General features: G+C 31.7%; 5 protein-coding genes across 6 annotated transcripts; 2 read left to right on the forward strand and 3 right to left on the reverse strand.

The window, feature by feature from the left end:
- Positions 1-78: 78 nt before the first annotated feature.
- LOC105214714 (28S ribosomal protein S7, mitochondrial) lies at positions 79-1084 on the reverse strand. The gene is made up of 2 exons (XM_011188288.3): positions 869-1084; positions 79-803 (listed from the first exon to the last, which is right to left on the reverse strand). Exons 1-2 carry the CDS (start codon positions 904-906, stop codon positions 173-175), a joined length of 669 nt encoding a protein of 222 aa, XP_011186590.2. The 5' UTR covers positions 907-1084; the 3' UTR covers positions 79-172.
- A 151-nt stretch (positions 1085-1235) lies between these two features.
- LOC105214713 (BLOC-1-related complex subunit 8 homolog) lies at positions 1236-3432 on the forward strand. Its single transcript, XM_011188287.3, has 3 exons — positions 1236-1395; positions 1457-1634; positions 1698-3432. The coding sequence occupies exons 1-3, from the start codon at positions 1353-1355 to the stop codon at positions 2011-2013; spliced, it is 537 nt and encodes a 178-aa protein (XP_011186589.2). The 5' UTR covers positions 1236-1352; the 3' UTR covers positions 2014-3432.
- A 6138-nt stretch (positions 3433-9570) lies between these two features.
- On the forward strand, positions 9571-17580 carry LOC105214712 (forkhead box protein L2). 2 transcript variants are annotated; one of them, XM_054227111.1, is made up of 8 exons: positions 9571-9696; positions 16031-16135; positions 16201-16279; positions 16376-16731; positions 16793-16871; positions 16938-16995; positions 17190-17252; positions 17318-17580. In XM_054227111.1, exons 2-8 carry the CDS (start codon positions 16056-16058, stop codon positions 17410-17412), a joined length of 810 nt encoding a protein of 269 aa, XP_054083086.1. In that variant the 5' UTR covers positions 9571-9696; positions 16031-16055; the 3' UTR covers positions 17413-17580. The 2 variants fall into 2 exon arrangements, with proteins under 2 accessions (XP_054083086.1, XP_054083087.1); XM_054227112.1 differs by lacking the exon at positions 9571-9696 and adding an exon at positions 10151-10422.
- An 89-nt stretch (positions 17581-17669) lies between these two features.
- Positions 17670-19549, reverse strand: LOC105214711 (DNA damage-regulated autophagy modulator protein 1). Its single transcript, XM_011188284.3, has 4 exons — positions 19385-19549; positions 18988-19109; positions 18511-18898; positions 17670-18450 (listed from the first exon to the last, which is right to left on the reverse strand). Exons 1-4 carry the CDS (start codon positions 19447-19449, stop codon positions 18285-18287), a joined length of 741 nt encoding a protein of 246 aa, XP_011186586.1. The 5' UTR covers positions 19450-19549; the 3' UTR covers positions 17670-18284.
- Positions 19550-19748: 199 nt separating this feature from the next.
- LOC105214715 (uncharacterized) lies at positions 19749-20754 on the reverse strand. Its single transcript, XM_011188289.3, has 3 exons — positions 20436-20754; positions 20040-20266; positions 19749-19976 (listed from the first exon to the last, which is right to left on the reverse strand). Exons 1-3 carry the CDS (start codon positions 20672-20674, stop codon positions 19786-19788), a joined length of 657 nt encoding a protein of 218 aa, XP_011186591.1. The 5' UTR covers positions 20675-20754; the 3' UTR covers positions 19749-19785.
- Between the last annotated feature and the right edge of the window lie 1483 nt (positions 20755-22237).

Here is a 22237-nt window from a genome sequence, read left to right on the forward strand (position 1 = left end):
TCAAAATAATTTGGGGTATGTTTTATGCAGCTACAACAACAACAACAAGTTTTTACACACTACTCATGACCACATAAATTCCGGAAACATATTTATAAATTTTGTTATTTTTATTTTGTGATTATTTTACAAAAAGCACCACACTTGTAAAGACTATTCAACAAACAACTTTCTAACTCCATCTGTAATGCGCGTAGGCGCGATTAGCTTCGCATTGACGATGCAAGTCATTCTTCTTTTTCACCACACGCCCTTGATTATAGGCTGCATCTAATACCTCCCATGCCAATTTTTCTGGCAAATGCACTTTACGCTCCTTTTCCCTGGCTGCCTCTAGTATCCATTTCATAGCCAGAAAATATGAACGCTTTTCAGTTACTGGGATGGGTACTTGATATTTGACGCCACCACGTTTGATTGCGGTCAACTGCAAGAGTGGGCGGCTATTTTCAATTGCCTTAATCAACAATTGTTCCGGATCGGCAATTATTGTGTTTTTGGCATCGGGATTTAAGTTCATGCGCTCAATTTGCACACGCTTCATACATTCAAATGATTTGGTGAGCAATTCTCTGGCTAATTTCTTGTTGCCCCCTTTTGTTATATAATTTGCCATTTTGTTAACCAATTCGTGGTAAAATATTGATTCGGATTCATCATTTCTGGCCGCCTTAATTGGTAAATGTGACAACTTGATGTATTCATCAGTTTCTTTTAGGCTGAGCTGCTTCTTTTTAGAAAATATTGCTTCAACATAATGTGGAGGATAAGCCGACATGGCACGCGTGAGGATACCCACCAAGCTGGAAACAATGCATGTGGTTATATTATGTTTGTGACAATGGGTATCGAATTGTCCTAAATTTACCTGTGTGGCTCCAAACGACTGCTCAAGCTCCGCAACATTTTCAGTCACGAAAATCACTTTTTATTAGGTAAACAGAAGCCGCAACTCGAATCAGTTTTTCTTTCATTCCATAAAAAGCAGATGTTGTTGTGATGAAAGCAGTTGATCGATAAATTTCATTAGTGAAAGAACAACCGTATAGAAATAATTTATTTTACATTAAATTTAGCCATTTTGCATAAATTTTTTATTTATTTTTTTTAAATGTATTCAGTGTTATAATATAATAAAAATTATGTGTTACTGTTTCATAAGTTGAAAAAATTGACGCTTTAATAGTTTGTGTTAATTAAATTATCAGCTCAACACTGCACATGTGAGTTATCGATACATTTGTTTTCAGCTATAAATTTAATCGAGACACAGCTGTTTCAATATTGATTTTATTAACGCTTTGTTTATAAATTTTTATTCTAATTCGAATAGAATACAATAAAAGTACAACATGACTCCACAGGACGCAGATTTAGCATTCAAGACCAAGAAAAGTAAGTTCAGTTTTAATTTTACAAATGTGCCTAATAAAAATCAATTTTTTATATTTATTAGCTTCAGAAAAAATATGCGAAAACATACATATTGTAGCGAATGATCCATCATTGGCATTCTTTCGCATACAGGAACACGTACGTAAGGTGCTACAACCCATTTCAGATAAGAGAACGGAAGTTATACAGTTGCAAACGAATTTACAAGGACATTGCTATGACATGGAATACGCAGTTGGGTAGGCATTGAAAATTTATTTAACAAAAAATATAGATATATAATACTTTTTATGATATTTTAGCGCCGTTAAGGGTGTTGAACACTCTGAAGCAATCTTCAAAAATATACAAGAAATGATAAAAACTTCAATATTTCTAAAACAACAATTGAAATGTGGTGAACTAAAAAACAAGTCTAAGAAGGAGTCTGCTAGTAATTCCGTTTATAAACGTTTCTCTGCACATTTAACATTAGATTTGCCAGAATTACCGGATTTTAGTGGCGTTATGCGCGAAACTAGTCAACGTGTAGAAACTATGATGACATCAACAAGAGACAACAATGTGCCGCAAAGCGGTACCAGCGAACTGCAGCGATCTTATACTACATTACATTGAAATTTGTTAGTTAAGATAAAATAATTAGGGAAAAATATTAATTTTTCGATTTATACTTCATTGGCATTAATTTGATATTACTTTTATATATTTAGTTTTAGGCTTCATTAAATAAACATCTCTTAGCCTTTGTATTAAGTCAAGTATTAAATATGCATTTGAAAAATATTTATTTTTGCTATATATCCTATACGAATATACATGCATATGTATGTAAAATACATTTTAGTGTGTTCTTCTATATAAGGATATGCATGTCTGTTGAATCATATATGCACAAGTTTACGTAAAACATACTTATATAATAGGGGCACAATTGCAATACTATACTCTGTTTATGTATAAGACACGTACATCTTTGGAATGGTTTAATGCAGCAGCTGAATTGTTGCTCGGACAATATTGTACGAATGTGAATAAAAATAGGAACTAAGAGTGCTACTCATATCCATAGACATACATATGTATGCGCGTAGAATCTAAAATATTTACGCTTTGTGGGTATTATTTGCATTGCAGACTGTCTAAAACTTTCTTAACACCAACATAATACTGCATACAACCCACTAAATGTAGTTATTTTAGCAAGATCAATAAGTTTTGTACAATGAGAAGCCCTAATCAATAACAATAATAACCCGACAGTGGGATCTATGCAATCGGATCGAATCCGGATTTATCTCCGCTCACAGTCTGCAACCTCAGCAACATTCCCCTAAATGTTTGAGATATCTTCAATATTGAGAAAAATCCGGAAAAATTACTGAAGTTATTCTCACTTAAATAATATATACCAGATTTTTTTAAATAGAGTCTAATCGTCCACTACATAAAAGTAATTTACATACATATTTTAATTTTAATTATTTTAAAGCTACGAAAGATTTTTCATTTCAGCATTGAATAAACGCTGATTATCTCAAGAAATAACCTTAGTTTGTGACTTACATACATTAAAATTCTGAGTCAAACATTCAAACTTGCATACAAATGTATGTATGTATGTGTCTGTCTGTATGTAAATGCAATAATAAAACTGCTGAAACAAACTCTTATGTACTCGTACGGAGGAATAATGCTTACACAATCAGTTTTGAAAATGCAATGTAGCAATCAGCTAAAATTTTTACTAGTGTAGTATTTTCCATGCAGAATGAATTTTTGTAGCTGCAATGTATCGCGTCACCCATGGCCCAGCTGCAGATGCCGAATTTGAGAGCATAAACAGTGCAGTATTGCTTAAGGAATTAATTAATAACATACATACACACATATAGCTACGTCATTCGCACTGTTTTCCATTATTCAAATAATAATTATTATTCGGCGCAACATTTTTTATACTTTCATTGATTGATGAAAAGCATAGATAATATTTTTGAAGAAAAAGGGATCATTCCTTAGCAATCTCCGAGTCGATTTCTGATACGGAAAAAATCAAATAAAGTAAAATACGGCTCCGCTAAATTTCTATAGAATCGATGATAACAAGACAAGCACCACAATATAGTAGATGAAGCTCTTCCAGACATTAAAAAAGTATTCACAAAATGATCATAAAAGCATCATGAGGCAAATAATGGCAATGAATCATGATCCACTAATCAAAGATTAGGTTTAATTATATGTAGGTTGTTTTAAATCTCTTCCAAAACTATCCAAGAATATGTCTTTAAAATTCCAGACTCCAATTCGACATATTTTCGAAGCTAGAGCAGTTTTAGTGGCCGAGCTCGAGCAGGTGCGAATGCTCAGGGAGACCTTTAAAGCGCGTTTTCTCGAGTTTTCATTTTCACAATTGTTAGAAAACGGTGCCGGCGATAGCAAAAATAATATATGTCCGATCAAAAAAAAAAACCAAAGTGATCTAGCTTCAGTATTAAATTATTTTCTATTTGAACTAAAAAAGTTGGACAGAAGTACATATTATTTACACTACATGTTTTGCAACTTAGTCATTTTTTTTTCTTAGAAAAAGGGAATTTTTTTTCCAAACTTCGAAAAAATTTGGAATTTCATAACTTTTTCGCTATTTTTTTTAGTTCATAAAGAAAAGAAACTTATAAAAACTAAAAAAAAAATTTGATTCGACTGTTTCAGATGCATCACACGACCTGCATCACCGGCATCGAATTACAAGTGCGGACTATAGGCGCTCCAGAAAAATACTTACAACTTTGAAAAAAATTCAATATTTTTTAATAATAAATATTGTTTTTTAAGCCTTAAATATAGTACTATATGCGTCGTCTGTTTACCGCAATCATTTACTTCCCTTTAAAAAAAATAGCTAAAAACACGCTTTTTTCGGCTTCTAAAGCAGACTACTTAATGTCAAATTTATTTTCTTCAAAATGTCCCGAAAAAACTCTCACCCTTAATGGGAGAGAAAAACGGAGCTTAAATAGCAAAAACAACTTTTTTCAATTCTAGATTTTTTTCCTAATTAAAAAATTTCTAAATCGCATTGTTTCTATTATAAACCTATTTGGTTATAGTTGAATAGCAATATTTTCCTGAATTAATAATAATAATAATACATTAAAATAGAAATAGAATTAAAATTAAAGAGTAATATTCATAATAAAAATATAAAGTATAATTAATAATAAAATAAGTTTGATATTATGTCATATAATTAGTATTTCTTAAAAGTTTAATCTTTCATTAAAATAATTATAATCATCTATAGTAAACACTGATTTCCTACTAAACAAAATTTCAATCAACGAAAATCTTTATCACGTCTAGTATTTTCCGCTCCTCTCATCTACTTGTAATTTCTGATTGCCATTTTTTTATTTTTGTACCCAGCGAAAAGCGCTACAAAGTATTGTACATTAAATAGATTAAAAAGTAAAATTTAGCCGAATGTAGTTTCTATGAGGGGTTTTCAAAAGACATCTATTGGACAAATTGTTAAAAAAAAGTGCTCTGGGCCACAATATTATCAACATATTCTAACCACAATGACGTTTTCTTGTCCGCAGATCGCAAGGGAATGTTCGTTGGAAAGAAATGAAGTAATTGCCCATACTAAGACCTATCTTAATGAAAAGGACATATCGTACAATAAAATGATTTCGAAAATTTGGAAAATAGTTCTAATCGGTGTATCGAGGTACATATAATATATCGTTATAACTAACTAACTAATAACACACCCAAAAAATACTTTTCAAAACAAATTTATTCTATTGCTTTCTCTGCTTTATTTCAGTAAATATACGCCAATGATTCGATTTTTTCTGGGTATTGGACTAAACTATATTTCTACTGGAGATTGAGTCCTGAGTAAAAAAAGTGTATTTTTCGATTTTCGAAGTTGGCTTCCAAAATGGAAATATCTATTTGTTTGAAAAGTTTTATACATCTTTGAATTAATAAGGTAATTTAGATAATGTCCATATTTTGGATTTGTCAGTAGCTGCTATATCCTGTAATCCGGATGAGACTACACTAGGAGTTTTCGAGAGGAAAATTTTGCGAAAGATTTATGCCACAATATGGCATATATATGGAATATCAATATATTGAACAATGAGCTGTATGAGTTATACGACGACATTGACATAGTTCAGCGAATAAAAAGACAGCGGCTACTCTGGCTATGTCATGTTGTTCGAATGGACGAAAGTGCTCCAGCTCTGAAAGTGTTCGATGCAGCACCCGCCGGAGGAAGCCGAGGAAGGGGAAGGCCTCCACTCCGTTGTAGGGACCAGGTGGAGAGCGACCTGGTTACACTTGGAATCTCCAACTGGCGCCGAACTGCGAAGGAAAGAGACGAGTGGCGCGCTCTCATCGATTCGGCTATAACCGGCTAAACGGTTCAATGCCAATTACACACATACAATAATATTTATTTAAGTTCTTTTTTCGAACTGCTAATCCAAGTCTTTCGATCTTGGAGGCTAATTTCGAAAATGAAGTATACACTTTTTATACTCTCGCAACAAAAGTTGCTACGAGAGTATTATAGTTTTGTTCACCTAACGGTTGTTTGTAACACCTAAAACTAAAAGAGTTAGATATAGAGTCATATATACCAAAGTGATCAGGGTGACGAGTAGATTTGAAATCCGGATGTCTGTCCGTCCGTCCGTCTGTCCGTCTGTGCAAGCTGTAACTTGAGTAAAAATTAAGATATCTTGACGAAACTTGGCACAAATATTCCTTGGCACCATAAGAAGATCAAGTTCGAAAATGGGCGGAATCGGACCATAGCCACGCCCACAAAATGGCGAAAACCAAAAACACATAAAGTGTCATAACTAAGCCATAAATAAAGATATAAAAGTAAAATTTGGAATAAAGGATCTCACTAGGAGGGGGCATATTTGAATGTAATTTTTTTGGGGAAGTGGGCGTGGCCCCGCCCACAAATCGGTTATTTGTATTTAACTCGCAAACTAATAAAGTTATATAAACCAAACTTTCTGTAGTCGGTTCTCTTGCATACCCCACCACACAGCATGAAAATAGTTGAAATCGGATAATAACCACGCCCACCTCCCATACAAAGGTTAGGTTGAAAATTACTAAAAGTGGTTTAACTAACTAACGAAAAACGTGAGAAACACTAAATTTTGCAGAAGAAATAGCAGAAGGGAGCTGTACTCACATTTTTTTAAAAAATGGAAAATGGGCGTGGCATCGCCCACTTATGGGTCAAAAACCATATCTCAGGAACTACTCGACCGATTCCAATGAAATTCGGTATATAATATTTTCTTGACACGTGTGGAAAATAGATCAAATCGGTTCACAACCACGACAACTTCCCATGTAACTCAATTTTGAAATTCATCTTATTCCTTCACTTTATAATGTAAACATAAGGAACCAATGAAGATAACGGAATAAAACTTTACACAATTAGTGCATATCATCTATGGCTTCACTTGTGAAAAAATTGTCGAAAACGGACCATAACTTTTCAAGGCCCCAGATATCGAACATGTTGAACTCAGCGCCTAAGGATAAATTTTAACCGAAAATATGGGTATATCTCTCAGATATCTCAATTTAATTCAGAGGAAATTGTTTTCTTCTAATAGTGTGTCTCTGTTCCAAAAATTATTAAAATCGGGTCATAACATTTCCATATACCTCATTGTAGGTTTTTCAAAAGTATCTTCTCCTAGCTCCCATATACCTAATTATAGATTTTTCAAAAATACGGTGGGCTTTATTCCGCATATACATATGTATTGGTTAAATTTCTTCAATAAATTGCGAGAGTATGAAATGTTCGGTTGCACCCGAACTTAGCCTTTCCTTACTTGTTTTAGTTAGGATTCAAAATTTCCCGGAAAAAAATTATTTGGTTCAATATCCAGCCGAGCGCTATACAGTAAAATGATATTGATAAACGTAGAATCTAACCAGTCTCCAAACAACTGATTAATTTTGAGAATATTTTTTTATGTCAGAAATACACTAGGATATTTGCTATTTTTGCCTCAGAGAGATTTTTTTTTAAATATGATTAAAAATAATATTAAACAACAACTGCTATCGATTTCCCTTCACAAGTATATTGCGTTGCATTTTTAAAAATGTTGGTTAGCAGTACCCGGAGTAGAGTTTATTGTACGATCCATGTAATACTGTGTAATTCTTAAGAAGTAAAAATCTATGGCTTGAGTTAAATTTAATTATCGGATAACCTAAAGTCAACAACCATAAATAACGGGTGATTTTTTTGAGGTTAGGATTTTCATGCATTAGTATTTGACAGATCACGTGGGATTTCAGACATGGTGTCAAAGAGAAAGATGCTCAGTATGCTTTGACATTTCATCATGAATAGACTTACTAACGAGCAACGCTTGCAAATCATTGAATTTTATTACCAAAATCAGTGTTCGGTTCGAAATGTGTAAATCCGCTTTTTTATCGACAAATTTTGTTCAGCGATGAGGCTCATTTCTGGTTGAATGGCTACGTAAATAAGCAAAATTGCCGCATTTGGGGTGAAGAGCAACCAGAAGCCGTTCAAGAACTGCCCATGCATCCCGAAAAATGCACTGTTTGGTGTGGTTTGTACGCTGGTGGAATCATTGGACCGTATTTTTTCAAAGATGCTGTTGGACGCAACGTTACGGTGAATGGCGATCGCTATCGTTCGATGCTAACAAACTTTTTGTTGCCAAAAATGGAAGAACTGAACTTGGTTGACATGTGGTTTCAACAAGATGGCGCTACATGCCACACAGCTCGCGATTCTATGGCCATTTTGAGGGAAAACTTCGGAGAACAATTCATCTCAAGAAATGGACCCGTAAGTTGGCCACCAAGATCATGCGATTTAACGCCTTTAGACTATTTTTTGTGGGGCTACGTCAAGTCTAAAGTCTACAGAAATAAGCCAGCAACTATTCCAGCTTTGGAAGACAACATTTCCGAAGAAATTCGGGCTATTCCGGCCGAAATGCTCGAAAAAGTTGCCCAAAATTGGACTTTCCGAATGGACCACCTAAGACGCAGCCGCGGTCAACATTTAAATGAAATTATCTTCAAAAAGTAAATGTCATGAACCAATCTAACGTTTCAAATAAAGAACCGATGAGATTTTGCAAATTTTATGCGTTTTTTTTTTTAAAAAAAGTTATCAAGCTCTTAAAAAATCACCCTTTAAGAGCAAAAGCTCCTTATGGGGTTATATGCAGTTGTGAGGCTCAAAAATAGCTTTTATTTAATAATTCAAATAGAGCTTACTTTTAAGAAAAAATAGCGCATCGATCACTAATTTGCACCGTTCCAGTAGATGAAGTCCCGAACGGCATCCAAAAAAATCGTGAGCATAATTTTACAAATTTGGGTGTATCTTCGAAAATATTTTTTGAACTGACTTCAAATTTGCAGAAAATATGCTTTTTTACATTTCAAAAATACAAAATTGATGTATTGAAAACGCTAACTGAGTGTAACCCCTCAAATGCTAGAAAAAATTAAAGCTATAAGGAAGTGTAATGTCGATTAATTCGAATTGCAAGCGAAGCTCTAATTTCCCTACTTTTCATTAGCAATAAATTTATTTTCCATAACATCTGAATGTTTTAGATTATAAAAAAATTGAAACATTAATAATCAACTATACGCATATAATCTTCAAAGCTTATCAGTCGTCGTACGGCTGATTACATGTGCATTTGTACATTTAATGTTTTAGCAACTGTTTTTAGAATTTAGAATTTTCGCAAATGACCATTTGATGTAACAGAATGTAGGGCACATTTAAGGGCAGGCAATGTCGTGTTGTTATTTTTCGCGAAAGTAACAACCAATAACAAAACAGTATTCGACTGTCGAGTAAATATGTATAGGAACACCAATTATATACCATAAATGCACATATGTATGTATACATGTATATATGTATGTATGTATAAACATATATTCAATTGTAGGCTACTGCGAAAATGCAACGACGGCATATTACTTACATACATACAAACACATATGCAGTTGCAGAAATATGTATGTATTTATGTGCATTTGGTGGAGATTTCTTATTTAGCACTTTTAAATCGTAACATCTTATATACTGTTTAATTGCAGTTTGATACTTTCACAGCGCTACAGATCAAGTCATCAATCGCCAGACGATTAGTACATTAACAACCATTAACCAAATTACATATGGGTTTAAACAATTGAAATTCTGAGATTACATTTTTAGTAAGCACCAAATTAGTGGATACTTAATTATTATTTACAAAACAAACAAAAAAAAAATAATTTATAATTATCCCATTACAAAACAGAAAAAAATTTATAAATTATTTATTTTTGTTGTTTTGTAATGGGATATAAGTGATATTTTAACAATAAAAAAAAATAATAATCAAAATAAAATATTATTTAAATAATTAAAAATAAAAAAAAAAATTAAAATACAAATAAAAAAAATATAAATAATTCAATTAAACAATTTTAGCGAAATTAAATAAAAAAATATACGAATTCTACGATAAATCTGTTGTTCATTCGAGAAAATTTCGAAAATATGAAAACGTATAATTTTGTAAAAATCCGTCGGTAAATTAAGAGCGAACTTTTCATGAACAAAAATTATTATTTTAACACAACCGTTTTGGGGATTCATTTATGATAAAAAAAAACTCAAAAAAGCTGTGAAATATTAAAATAGAATGCAAAATCATGAACTACATAAATGAATTAAATAAAGTGACTGCGTGAAAAAATTAAAAAACAAAAACTCAAGTGCTTTAAGAACCTACAAATGCGATTGAAAATTGAAAAATCAACAATTTAGAGCATTTAAAAATTTGCGATTTAGCATTTCAAATCAAAAACTTAAATATCTTTACTGTGCCAAGTGCTAGAATCTGTCAGACGATCTGTCTTCAAGAACGCCGAGTTTAAGAGAGCTGTCCGAATTTAGTAAGAGTGTTAATGAAAAATCAGTGTACGAATAAAAAATCATGATCATGAATGATTGGGCTTAAGGGGGAGGGGTAAGGTTTGTTTCGTCGAAAAAAGACCTTTTTTCATGAATTTTTTTAGAAAAAGTTATTGCTGTAGGTTTATTTTACTTATTATTATATGAAAGTACAACATTTGAAGGATACTTAAAAAAGATTTATGCAAAAATAGCGAGGAATAACGGATTTATGGTCGATCTCTGCAGGCACCTCGAAAAGAAGTATTTGTGCGGTGACCAGCCTACAGCATCGCTGGATCATCCGAAACCAAAAAAATCAAAATGCTTTCTTTAGTTTATTAGTTTATCTTTCAAATGACGTCAAGTTTTTTTTAATTTTTCAATTTTTCAATTTTTGGTACCATTTTCAAGCAAAAATTACGATTTTAGACGAAAAAATCGACTTATTTGTTATTGTAAAATTGTTAGTAAGTTTTGGAAAAACTCGACGTCATTCGTGAGCTATATATATGTAGAATATTTGTTCAAAATTTCAAAACGATTGATGCAGTAGTTTTTCCTGTAGGCTGGTCTCCGACTTTAAAAATGACATATTTGGGAAAATGGATTCAAAGTTTTGTACACTCAGCGCAGGTAGCTGGAGGTACCGTTATTCAACCTGCTGTAACTTCGTTAGTTTTTCTCCGAATGACCTAAAACTTTAACACAATATTCTTGAGATGTTGATGGTTCAGAAAAAAAAAAATGAAAAAAAAGTTGTCAAACCTTACCCCCCCTTAAAGCGACAAACATTAAAAAGCAAGTGACTACAACAATAATATAATAATACTAGATCCTAAGCGGATTTGCAAGAGACATATGCATGTATATATTTTTTTAATTCAAATCACAAAACAAACTGCAGCATCCATTACATGTAGAATGGGTTCATATAATTCAAAATTTGTAATCACCAAAAAAAATGTGAAATATTATAATTTTTAAAGAAAATATCAACCCAATACAATTTTAATTTTTGGTTTTATAAACCTAAGCTAATTTTCGTAATGTCAGCCCGACAAAATTAAAAAAAATTTCATAATGTAGCTTTTTTCTACCCTTCACTTAACTTATTCAAATCTGTAATCAGGATATACAAAAGCTACAGTGGAGCTTCTCTAACACGAATCACCATAATCCATAAAAAATCTTCGAATTAGAGAGACTTCGAGTTATAGAATTTTCATTAAAACGTACAATTTTTCAATAAGTGTTAAAATATAGATTTTTACACAGTTTTATTTATTTATTTCGCATAAAGTTTTGTGTATATAACCTTAAAACAAAAATTCTGTAATTTTGATTGTTGCTGTTTACTTTTGTTTGGCTCCTGACGTCTGTATCCCATGCCTTTGTTATATGATTTATGCAATCCATAAGTGTAATATCATATTTTTTGTTCGCCTCCTTATCATATAGATAGGCTCCTTTAAAATTCTGCTTCGATAGTACAATTTTAAATTTTATATTATGCCCTGACCAAAAAGTTCGATTTATAGAAGGAAATTTGTATCAAATTTGACTTCTATTGCCCACTCAAAAGTACGAGTTATGGAGAACTTCGAGTTATAGAAGTTCGAGTTATGGAAGTTCCACTGTATATCATGAAAACTAGAGCTGATAGAGACAAACTGATTACAGAATTGAATTCAGCGCACCCAAACTAGAATCAGTTGATAAATTCAAAGAAGCAAATCGAGTGTTGGCCTGTGTAATAGAAGCTCTCAGAGCACAAAACAGCGTCGGCAGTTATAAAATAAATAAATTTAAATGTCCTACAAAAAATAATCTGCGTTGAAGAAAAAAGTATTCCTTCCGCAGGAAGAACCCCATTTTTATGTAACGTTTTTACTTTCTCGATCTTAGAAAATGATGATCTTTAATTTGCAATGATAAATCTCCGAGTGTTTTAGAAACGTGTAAAAATTTCTAAAAAAAATTGGAAGAGACTCATACTCTGTGCCCCTTTGTGTAACGGTGAAATGGTAAAATGGATTTTTTTTTTTTAATAATTTGCCAACGTGTAAAAATAAATCTGACAATATTGATAAAATCGGAAAATGTTCATGAAATTTTAATTTGGAAAATATTTATGAACATTTCAAATAAAATTACACTTTTTGTAATTTTAAAATCAACATAATTTTTTAAAAACATTTAGCTAGTTCGCAATATCTAGCACGGAGCGTATGCAGCGGCTTGAAGAACAAAATATTAGAAATATACAAGCTCGCACTAGGCCGTCGACTATAAGACCACGGACACAAAAGACTAGAGGTCGTAATCCAATTTTAGCTCATTGCAAATAATATATAATTTAATTTTCGAATTTTCCTCATTTTACTTTTTTTTTTAAATGAATCCACGCAAGAAACGGCAAAGTACATACATATGTATGGGAGAGTGTGTAAAAACTTATAACTTTTGAAATGTTTGTTTAGGCCCGTGCGAAGCCGGAGTGGTCTGCTAGATTTATATATTTTATAAAAAAAAAACATATTTAACTCAAAAACATGAAATTTAAAGAAGTGAATGTAAAAATAATTATCATATTTTTGAGTTCTTAAAAAATACTTCAGCTTTGAAAATACGAATGCATTTAACATCTAATAGGCAAGTTTGTGTCAAAATTGGATTTTATTATTCAACATAGTGCCAACGAGTGGGATATAGGGCTCAGCCTAGGCGATTTCTTTCTAGCAGCCATTCCCTTGAGATTTGGGCACAAAAAAGTGCTTGAAGCCATATTCGTAGAATATGTTGAATGCATAAGCAATTCGAAAATTAATTCATACAATTGTATCATAGTTTTATAAGATTTTGATACGGATATATTACGATCTAATGGGAACCCGCGCAGCAACTACTTTGCAAAGAACTTACTAATATCCAAATTTTTTATTTGTTATTTTTTGACTTTTGGAGGTTGACTGTGTGCGTTATGTTCAACATATGGACTAAATACAAAACATATGTGTTTAGTTCTGGTATCTACAGTAAAAGCTCTTTATTCGCGGGGTATATGTTCCATAAATATGCCGCGAATACAGAAACCGTGAATACGGGATGGTAATTTATATGGGATATGTTCCTAGGTGACAAAAAAAAAACCAAATAGGTATATAAAAAAATGATTTAATTGAAGTTTTTGAATATTTCAACTAATTATCTTTAGGCTTAGGCAATTGTTTGAAGAATTTTGCAGTTTTTTGTCTCTTAAAAGTTAGACTTCGTTCCATAGACGGATCAATGTTCATAAAGAAATCGCAGAGCTCATTTGCCATTCTGAAACCTTCACTAAGTTTTTTGAAATTGTATGTCACGTTTCCAGTGCTTGTTGAAGCCTCTTCTTCAATTGGTTGTGTTCAGTTCCATGTGAGCCCCTTCTATATGGAAATATTACCAAAAGTTCAAAAATATTGGGAAAATGTGGAATATTTAAAATTTTCTTGTAATAAGATCTATTTTACTTTTTTAATAGTCCATTCGACAAGAATATTGGGTTGGATACCTATTGGAATAATTTTATTATTATGTATGTGCTTATTAGATCCGCGAATAAAAAAATTTTTAGTCGCGAATATAGAAATTAGGTCCCGCGAATAGTGAAAACGCGAATAAGGAGCTTTTACTGTATATAATATCTCACCTTATAGTTGAGATAGGCCCTCTAGAAATTAAACCAATGCAAAAAGATCTGTGCACTTATGTACATACATATATTTCAGTCCAATGTCTAAAAGTTCCTTTAAAAGTTCAAAAAACATATATGTACATATATTTTTTTCAACATTTACTTTTTGGTGAATGAAACATTTAATGTCAAGTAGACTTTTTAATCCCCTATCTCGGGGATGTTGAAACCTAACAATCGGATTGATTTTATCGGAATGAACCGGAATGAATAGATAACACTATACGTCAAAATCGAAATTTTTCTGTGTTTTACAGCAAATTATTTTTTCCGGGAGATTGAATCATAATACTAATAATAAGTACTAGTATATTCCCCGTATTTCTAAGTTAGACTTCGAATGTCGAAATTTAGCTTACTGGAAACGCCATTATTTATTATAGTATGTAAGTTACCAAAAAAAAAAAAAAAAAAAATATGGACATAATCAACCTTTTCTTCATATTATATCTCAATGGTGTATAACATTTTACCCATCAAGCTATGACAGATGATAAAAGCGATCGAAGTTGGATATTTGAAAAATATAAAATTTTTTTTATTTCAATAAATACAGTCATAATTTTTGAAAATGTTCCTTCTAATTCGCGCTGTTGTAAACTCGGCTATAACCGAGAAGGCGGTTCCTACGCCAGTTAGGAAGAAAAAGAATAATACATAATTTTTCAATTAAGTGTTTTTTTCTGCTAGATTTACATATACCGAAATTATATAAATACGCATACCAGGTCGCTTAATCGCATTCACAACCAAACACATTTTTCAAAAATCGGACCAGTATTTTTCAAAATATAAAGATTTTCTTTCGAACATCCAAATTTGACCCCTTATAGGATAAGCTTAATCGAAAAATGTTATACAGTATACTCTCGAAAAGTAAATCGATTGGTATCTTGGGTAATTTACTTTTTCAAATAATTTACTTTTCCAAATATATACATATATTATGTTTCTATAATATTAAATGCATTTTTAAACTTAAAAAACTCATTCATTTATTTGCTTCAATAAAACATATGGATTTACATGAAAAACATATTTACATTTACATACATACATATGTATTTACTATGAAGAGAAAAAATCTTGAATATTCTTTTGTTTTTTTTTTTATTTTGCAATATATTTTTTGACCATTTTTGTACGACAATTCAAAAAGTCTGACTCCTGATTTGCATCTTTTTCATTTTTAAACCAGTGGATCAAGTAGGAGAGTTTATTTACTAAAAAGACGCGATAAACAGGAGAGTAAGTGTTCTCTCTGAAAAGTAAATTAAAAAGTTTACTTTTTCGAGGTGCATGTGTAATCTTAAAGGTGATTAACTTTTCCGCGATTATTTACTTTCTGAGAATTTACTTTTCGAGAGTATACTGTACATTATATAATTAATAGGAAAAGATAGTTTACATCCATATTTTTGATTTTTTAGTAACGGTATACAGTAAATAATAACAAAGATTTTCAATAAGCCCATTTTCGAACTTCGAATGCAAATATTTCGATATTGGAGGCTAACTTTGAAAATAGGAGAATACACTTTTTTAACTTATGATTAAATTTCTCGAAAAAATATGGTTTGGCCACTATACAGCCGAGTGTTGCATAGTGTAATGAATGAAATACATTCACGATACATACATATACATATATTTTATTAATTCATTAATTCAAAAAAATATTGAAATTGCAAACAATAATATATGTATTAATGCTATTAATATTTTAGTAATATTAAAGTAAATCCCAAACTTTACAAAATTTTGCATAACGTATTATAAAAAAATAAATGCATATTTAATATAAAAAACAAATTAAATATAAAGCAAAAGATATGAAAGTTTCATAATTTACAAAAATTTCGTTTATATTTTAGATTTTTTGATTATCTAATTAATAATATGCATAACTCAATTATTCGGACATCACCAGAAAACCCCTGTGCAGAATTAAAGTATGACACTGAAGCAACCAAAGAAAAGTAAGCTGATTTTCTAACATCATTTTTAAGACAATAATTAAATTATACGTATGTATATCACACAGGTTTAACACAGAAATAACAGATATTAATAGCGCCAAACCGCCTTACAGTTATGTTGCACTAATTGCCATGGCTATACAGGTAAGAACTTGACATAAAATTAGTTTTTGTTGCATACATTTAGGCGATTTAACTTCCAAAATAACAAAAAAAAAAACAATTATTTTTGTTTCGCAGAATTCACCACAAAAGCGTGCTACACTCAATGAAATTTACAGCTACATCACAACACATTTTCCATATTTCGAAAAGAATAAGAAAGGCTGGCAGAATTCCATACGACACAATTTAAGTTTGAATGAGTGCTTCATAAAGGTACCACGCGAGGGTACGGGTGAACGTAAAGGAAACTATTGGTCGTTGGATACACAATACGAGAATATGTTCGAGAATGGCAATTATCGGCGGAGAAGACGCATGAAGCGACCATATCGTTCAGTGGGACATTTTCCGAAACTAATGACTGATACCTGCCCCACGAAAATGATTTTCAATCACACACCTTGCCAAACCTACTACAGATACAACACAAAGTAATTTGGAAATTTTATCATTATCATAATAGAATAGCAATAAATATATATATATTTACAGTACTCAATGGATACCCACGCAGACAATAGCCGGTTATGGTCCAGCTACAGTGAGAAGCAGCTATCCGAATAACTCAGCAGTAAGACAATTTATTGTTTAAGAGTTCAAATTGGTGTATTAATTTTATTTATTTTTTGTACAATAGACTAGTTTTTCTCCACCATTATTGGGTGCGAACAACTACAACAGCATTATCCAGCCAGGTATGATATCTTTGTACTATACTAACACTTTAGAAGTGGAGGCTATAAGCGTCGTTTCAGTATATAGAATGAAAAGTATCTTGTATTACAGGCATTATACCCAAAGCATCGTATTAATCAATACTTTCTATTGTTATCTTCAAGTCAAGTGCAACAAAAAATATTAATTAACAATTAAATAATTTCTTTTTCAGAAGCAATACCGACAGAAGGCGTAAAAATGTTGGATCCATGTTCATGTCCCATTTGGAATACAAGTATGGAATGTACTTAATTCAGTGTTTAGAATTTATTGTATTTTTCTTTTATCACTTCCTCTCAGTTCCCGAATTGATGATTAAGGATGAGCATTCTTCAACACAAAGTCACGGCGATGCTACTTTGATCAGTTACCAGAAGCAATTCGCATTACATTAATAAATATTAAAATCAATTAAGGAAACACATAGGATAACAAAATATTTAATAATAAAAATTGCTGTAAAATTATTGTATATCCTAAAGAATAAAAGAAAACTATTATGTATAATTCAATCAAAAATATAATAAAATGAAATGTAATAAACCAAATAATATAGTATACAATGCAAATTTTTAGCTACCATTTACTAATACTTTGTGACAAAAAATATTGTTAATAATAAAAAAAAACTTTAATGAAAAAAATTAAAGTATTTTCATTCAATAAATCAGTTTATTTCATATAATTCTGTATATAATTAGTACATGTATATATGTATGTATATAACAAAAATTCAATTTACGTATATGTATGCAAAAATGTATGTCTTAAACAAAGATGAATCGATGCACATATATGTATATTAACCAATACGTACATATATCTATTTCAATAAAGGAACATAATAAAAAATCGAATATTGCAAATCACTAATTGAAAAAATAAATAAAAAAAACTTTTTTCGTTGAAAGGTAATTTCATAGGTAAATACATATATTAACAATTCATTCATAGAAAAATTTCGCAAACATTATGTAATATTTGTATTACAATTAAAAACTATAGATGTTAAAAAAATTATTTAATAAACACCCTGTAACTTTGAACTTAAATTCATATAATACAATGCAGAAGACTTATAAATTTTTGATAACTTGCATTTGCTGTGTAATAATTCAATATAAGAAAAAATAATAACTTATCACAGCACTTTTAGATCTTTGGAAACATATACAACTGCAAACATTCATCGTTGTTTTGTATTATAAACAAAAAGGAAAACAAAAATATACATAGCGCATATGTAAGAAAATCCATTTTAACAGCTTTACAAAGTTATGGAATAGGAGATGAAGGTCAACTCTGGATGATCTAGTCTTACATCACGGAACTCGTCCGTGAAAGTTAAGATATAAAAGCTGAAAATAGTAGCCATAATCCATTCGGATATTGAGCTGACTACGTGGAAATACCAGCCACCATCCGAAGGATACCTAAGAAAACAAATATACAGTTTAGTAGTAAAATTTAATTCAATTTAACTGATTTCTTACCATTGCCTTGGATTGTCGCCTTTGAAGAGTATATGTGACATAACACCAGTTATGGCAATCATAATGAAAAGTATAGTACAGGCAATAGACATACCCAGACGTATGTGTGCGTATAATTTTGAACCCGCAATGGGATATACCAAATAGGTAATTAATGCTTGCAACCAAAAGTACACAGTACCACAACCAAAGCAACAAAATGCACCGGTAAAGTGTACAATACGTACATTTGTTTCTTGAAAATTACCAACAATACTTATACCTAGACAAGAAGCCATGCCGAACCAGACTGCTATTTTATTGTAACGCAAAAGTAGGGATCCCAAATCGGGATGATGACTGTAGAGTTGTTGAATTTGTCGATAGCGTATGTAAATGGTGATTCCCACTGAAAAAATATGTACATATGTGTATGAATCACACAAATGTCAATTGCATAGTTTATTTTCATCACAATCGAACTGCGCTTCAACTTACATAGTATGCTACCAATATTTATAAGCTGACCGAATACGCAACTTTCTGGGGAGTATGTGCCATCGTCACTGATATACGGTACTGTGGGCACTACATGGCCCTGAAGAACGGCGGCGATATAACTAAAATAAAAATACATTTCAATTTATGTAAGAAGCATACATCGAAGGCTTGCATGCTGGAGAATAGATAAGCATACGAGCATTGTAAGAGAAAATTATTACTTTATTTGCACTTCGAACTTGTAATGAAAATATTATGTGATTACAAATGAATCACTCATAAAAAATATATTTTTTTAATAATATAATTATCACATTCTTTGTTTTTTAATTAGAAGTATCAAACAAAATACAAAGGCATTTTAATTATCTAAGATTTCCAATTATATACTCACGTTCCAAGAAATGTAATCTGGAATATCAGAAAAACGGCGACCGGCACCAAATATATGTAGGACATTTTTGTTTTTTGATAATTAGATATACAACAAATTGTTAATATTTACTACTGTTCGCAATTCTTGTTTATTCTGGACAGAAAAATAATAATAATACCAAATTGGGTTGCCAAGGTAGTTTAATAATATAGTGTTGCCGTATCTTACAAAAGATGTGTTCTAATTGTTTATTCGTACACAACGTAAATTTCTTAAATTCATTTTTAGAACTTTATTAAAAAAATTTCATATTTTTTTTTAAACAAATCCTCGAATGTAAAAATATTAAGACAATTAGTATTGCGACCTCAATAAAAATTGATTTAGGATTTTTCTAAACTACAAATTTATATTCTTTATTAAAAATCATACTTCATACTGTTAATAAATGTTATTAGTTTATCATCTCTCTCTGCTTGACACTCGTGTTCAAAATCTGTTAAAATTTTTTGCATTTTCGCGAATGTACTGTTAATAATGTTGTGGGTCTGTTTTATTTCTGTCAAAAAATCATCATAAATTGATTCATTTTTAGCACTTTTCGCGCTACCTGAAATGTTAAATGCATCTAATTAGCATACATATTCTATTTTAAACTATTTTATATACATACTACATGCGGTACTGTGTGTATATCTCAATCTCTTATTTGAAATGTTATAAGAGTTTATTGTGGACGTTTTCACTGGTGGTGCTAGCACCAGAGGAGGCGATGGTGACGGTTGTGGTGGTAGTGTAGTTTCTGGAGATGATGGCGGCAGCTCTTGGATATTCGGTTTAATTTCCTTTTCAACGAATTGTGCTATTATAGGACGAAATTTCTCCGGTATCAAGAGCAACCTTAAAATATTATGTATATTTTATTGTCTATTTACTTCGTCCAAAAGTGTAAGGTCTGGCAACATTATACAGAATCATTTGCATTTGTGTTTTGTTTAATTGACAAATTCTTTTACAAAGTTACCAAACTCTTAAACCTTTTGATAAGGAGTTCAGAAATTCGACTGACCTCTCAACATTACCGCGTTTATAGCATAAATAGGCCGACTTCATTTGGAACCACTTTCGTCGTATTTGTGTAGCAGACTTGTTGGGAAACCCCTTCTTCTTCATCTTGTTAGCAATTTGTATAAATGTGTAGTTTGTCGTTGCTGTGGTGCCTTGTATTCTATAAACTTCACGTAGTAAATTCAACATACACTCGATTTCCGAAGAAACCCAAAAATTACGCCTAGTTTTCTCTTTCATTTTGTAAAAAACAATATTTGTTTTTCACTGGCAAATTGGAATGTTATTATTTTATTTAGGGATGATTAAAATGAGCAAAATATAATCGGTACTGTTATCGTATGAAAGATATTGGTAAGGGATGCCATCATTATATTATATTTGTTAATTTAATTTTTTGAATTAGCTAAAAAATCTATATATGAAAATAAATAAAAACTAATATATTTCTCTTACAAATAGTATTAAATGATTTTAATGACGCTTCTACTATTATATATATCTGAAATATTATGAACTGGAATGAGGGCACTAGACCGGAAATAAGTCTCCGTTTTCGGTACTCTAAGGAAAATAATTTTGTTTCGATCATATGTTATTATTAAATAAAGGAGTTTTCAATAGGACGCTACAAAAGTAGACCGATAGGGACAGCAAAGGAAAGATATACTATCCAACAACGAGTCGAAATTATTAAAATTTATAGTGGTCTCAACTTTACGTCCCATTTATGGTCGTCATAATCGTCCAGTCAGATCAACAATTGAGCGTCTAGTGGAAAAATTTGAATTCACAAATACCATACAAAATGTTCCCGTGCCAGTGAGGTAAAGAAGTGACCGTAGTGTCGAGAATACTGCTGCCGCTAGCGCATCAATTGAGTAAACTCCCAATCAGTCTCTCACACGTCGTTCTCAAGGACATCTCTGTGACGTCGTTGAAAAAGATCGAAAGATCTTAGCCTACATCCTTACAAGATCAAATTGACGCAAGAACTGAAACCGATTGACCACCAGAATCGTCGTATGTTCGTGAATTGGACTGAGCAAGAACTTGAAAACTTTTCGGATTTTCATCGAAAAATCATCTTCAGCGATGCGGTTCATTTCTGACTGAATGACTTCGTTAATAAGCAAAATATGCGTTAGTGATCAGGCAGCAATCTACATGTAATCCATGAGTCATCATTACATACCGAAAAAATTACGGTTTGGTGCGGATTATTGGTCGGCGGGGTCATTGGTCATCGTATTTCTGTCGTGATGATCAAGACCGGCATGTTACTGTGAATGGGAATAGCTACCGCTAAATGATAACCGAACATTTTTGGACCGAATTGGATGAAATGGACTTGGACAATATGTGGCTCCAACAGGACGGCGCCGCAAGCCACAAAGCGAATGTGACAATCGATTTATTGAAAACCAAGTTTGGTCAACGAGTTATCTCACGAGACGGACCAGTCAATTGGCCGCCGCGTTCATGCGATTTGACGCCGTTAGACCATTTGCTGAGGGTCTATATTAAGTTTATGGTATATTCCAACAAGCCAGCGACGATTGATGAACTTCATACGTGAAATTGCAGCAGTATCGGTCGACTTATGCTTGAAAATCGTCGAAAATTGGGTTAAACTTCTAGACTTCTAGAAGCGTGCCCGTGGTGGCCATGCAAACTAAATTGTGTTCCATACAAAATGGCATTGAATGTACACTCGAAGGAATAAAGAATTTCTGAAACCGCTTCGCAAACCGTTTCTGTTTTATTTAAAAATTTTTTAGCGCCCTTATTGAAAAACCCTTT

This window comes from Zeugodacus cucurbitae, chromosome 3, assembly GCF_028554725.1.
Source record: "Zeugodacus cucurbitae isolate PBARC_wt_2022May chromosome 3, idZeuCucr1.2, whole genome shotgun sequence".
Classification (NCBI taxonomy): Eukaryota; Metazoa; Arthropoda; class Insecta; order Diptera; family Tephritidae; genus Zeugodacus; species Zeugodacus cucurbitae.

Bases quoted from the DNA above. Each gene is read 5' to 3' on its own strand.
- LOC105214711 (XM_011188284.3), bottom strand. From the start codon at position 19,449: ATGTCCTACATATATTTGGTGCCGGTCGCCGTTTTTCTGATATTCCAG. The intron at 19,110-19,384 runs GTGAGTATATAA...TTTTTATTTTAG, and splicing joins CAGATTACATTTCTTGGAAC to TTATATCGCCGCCGTTCTTC. The intron at 18,451-18,510 runs GTAAGAAATCAG...TTGTTTTCTTAG, and splicing joins GGCGACAATCCAAGGCAATG to GTATCCTTCGGATGGTGGCT.
- LOC105214712 (XM_054227111.1), top strand. From the start codon at position 16,056: ATGCATAACTCAATTATTCGGACATCACCAGAAAACCCCTGTGCAGAA. The intron at 16,280-16,375 runs GTAAGAACTTGA...TTTGTTTCGCAG, and splicing joins TAATTGCCATGGCTATACAG to AATTCACCACAAAAGCGTGC. The intron at 16,872-16,937 runs GTAAGACAATTT...TTTGTACAATAG, and splicing joins GCTATCCGAATAACTCAGCA to ACTAGTTTTTCTCCACCATT.
- LOC105214714 (XM_011188288.3), bottom strand. From the start codon at position 906: ATGTTGCGGAGCTTGAGCAGTCGTTTGGAGCCACACAG. The intron at 804-868 runs GTAAATTTAGGA...CATTGTTTCCAG, and splicing joins AGTCGTTTGGAGCCACACAG to CTTGGTGGGTATCCTCACGC.
- LOC105214713 (XM_011188287.3), top strand. From the start codon at position 1,353: ATGACTCCACAGGACGCAGATTTAGCATTCAAGACCAAGAAAA. The intron at 1,396-1,456 runs GTAAGTTCAGTT...TATATTTATTAG, and splicing joins AGCATTCAAGACCAAGAAAA to CTTCAGAAAAAATATGCGAA. The intron at 1,635-1,697 runs GTAGGCATTGAA...ATGATATTTTAG, and splicing joins GACATGGAATACGCAGTTGG to CGCCGTTAAGGGTGTTGAAC.
- LOC105214715 (XM_011188289.3), bottom strand. From the start codon at position 20,674: ATGAAAGAGAAAACTAGGCGTAATTTTTGGGTTTCTTCGGAAATCGAG. The intron at 20,267-20,435 runs GTCAGTCGAATT...TAATATTTTAAG, and splicing joins AAACGCGGTAATGTTGAGAG to GTTGCTCTTGATACCGGAGA. The intron at 19,977-20,039 runs GTATGTATATAA...TTAACATTTCAG, and splicing joins TACACACAGTACCGCATGTA to GTAGCGCGAAAAGTGCTAAA.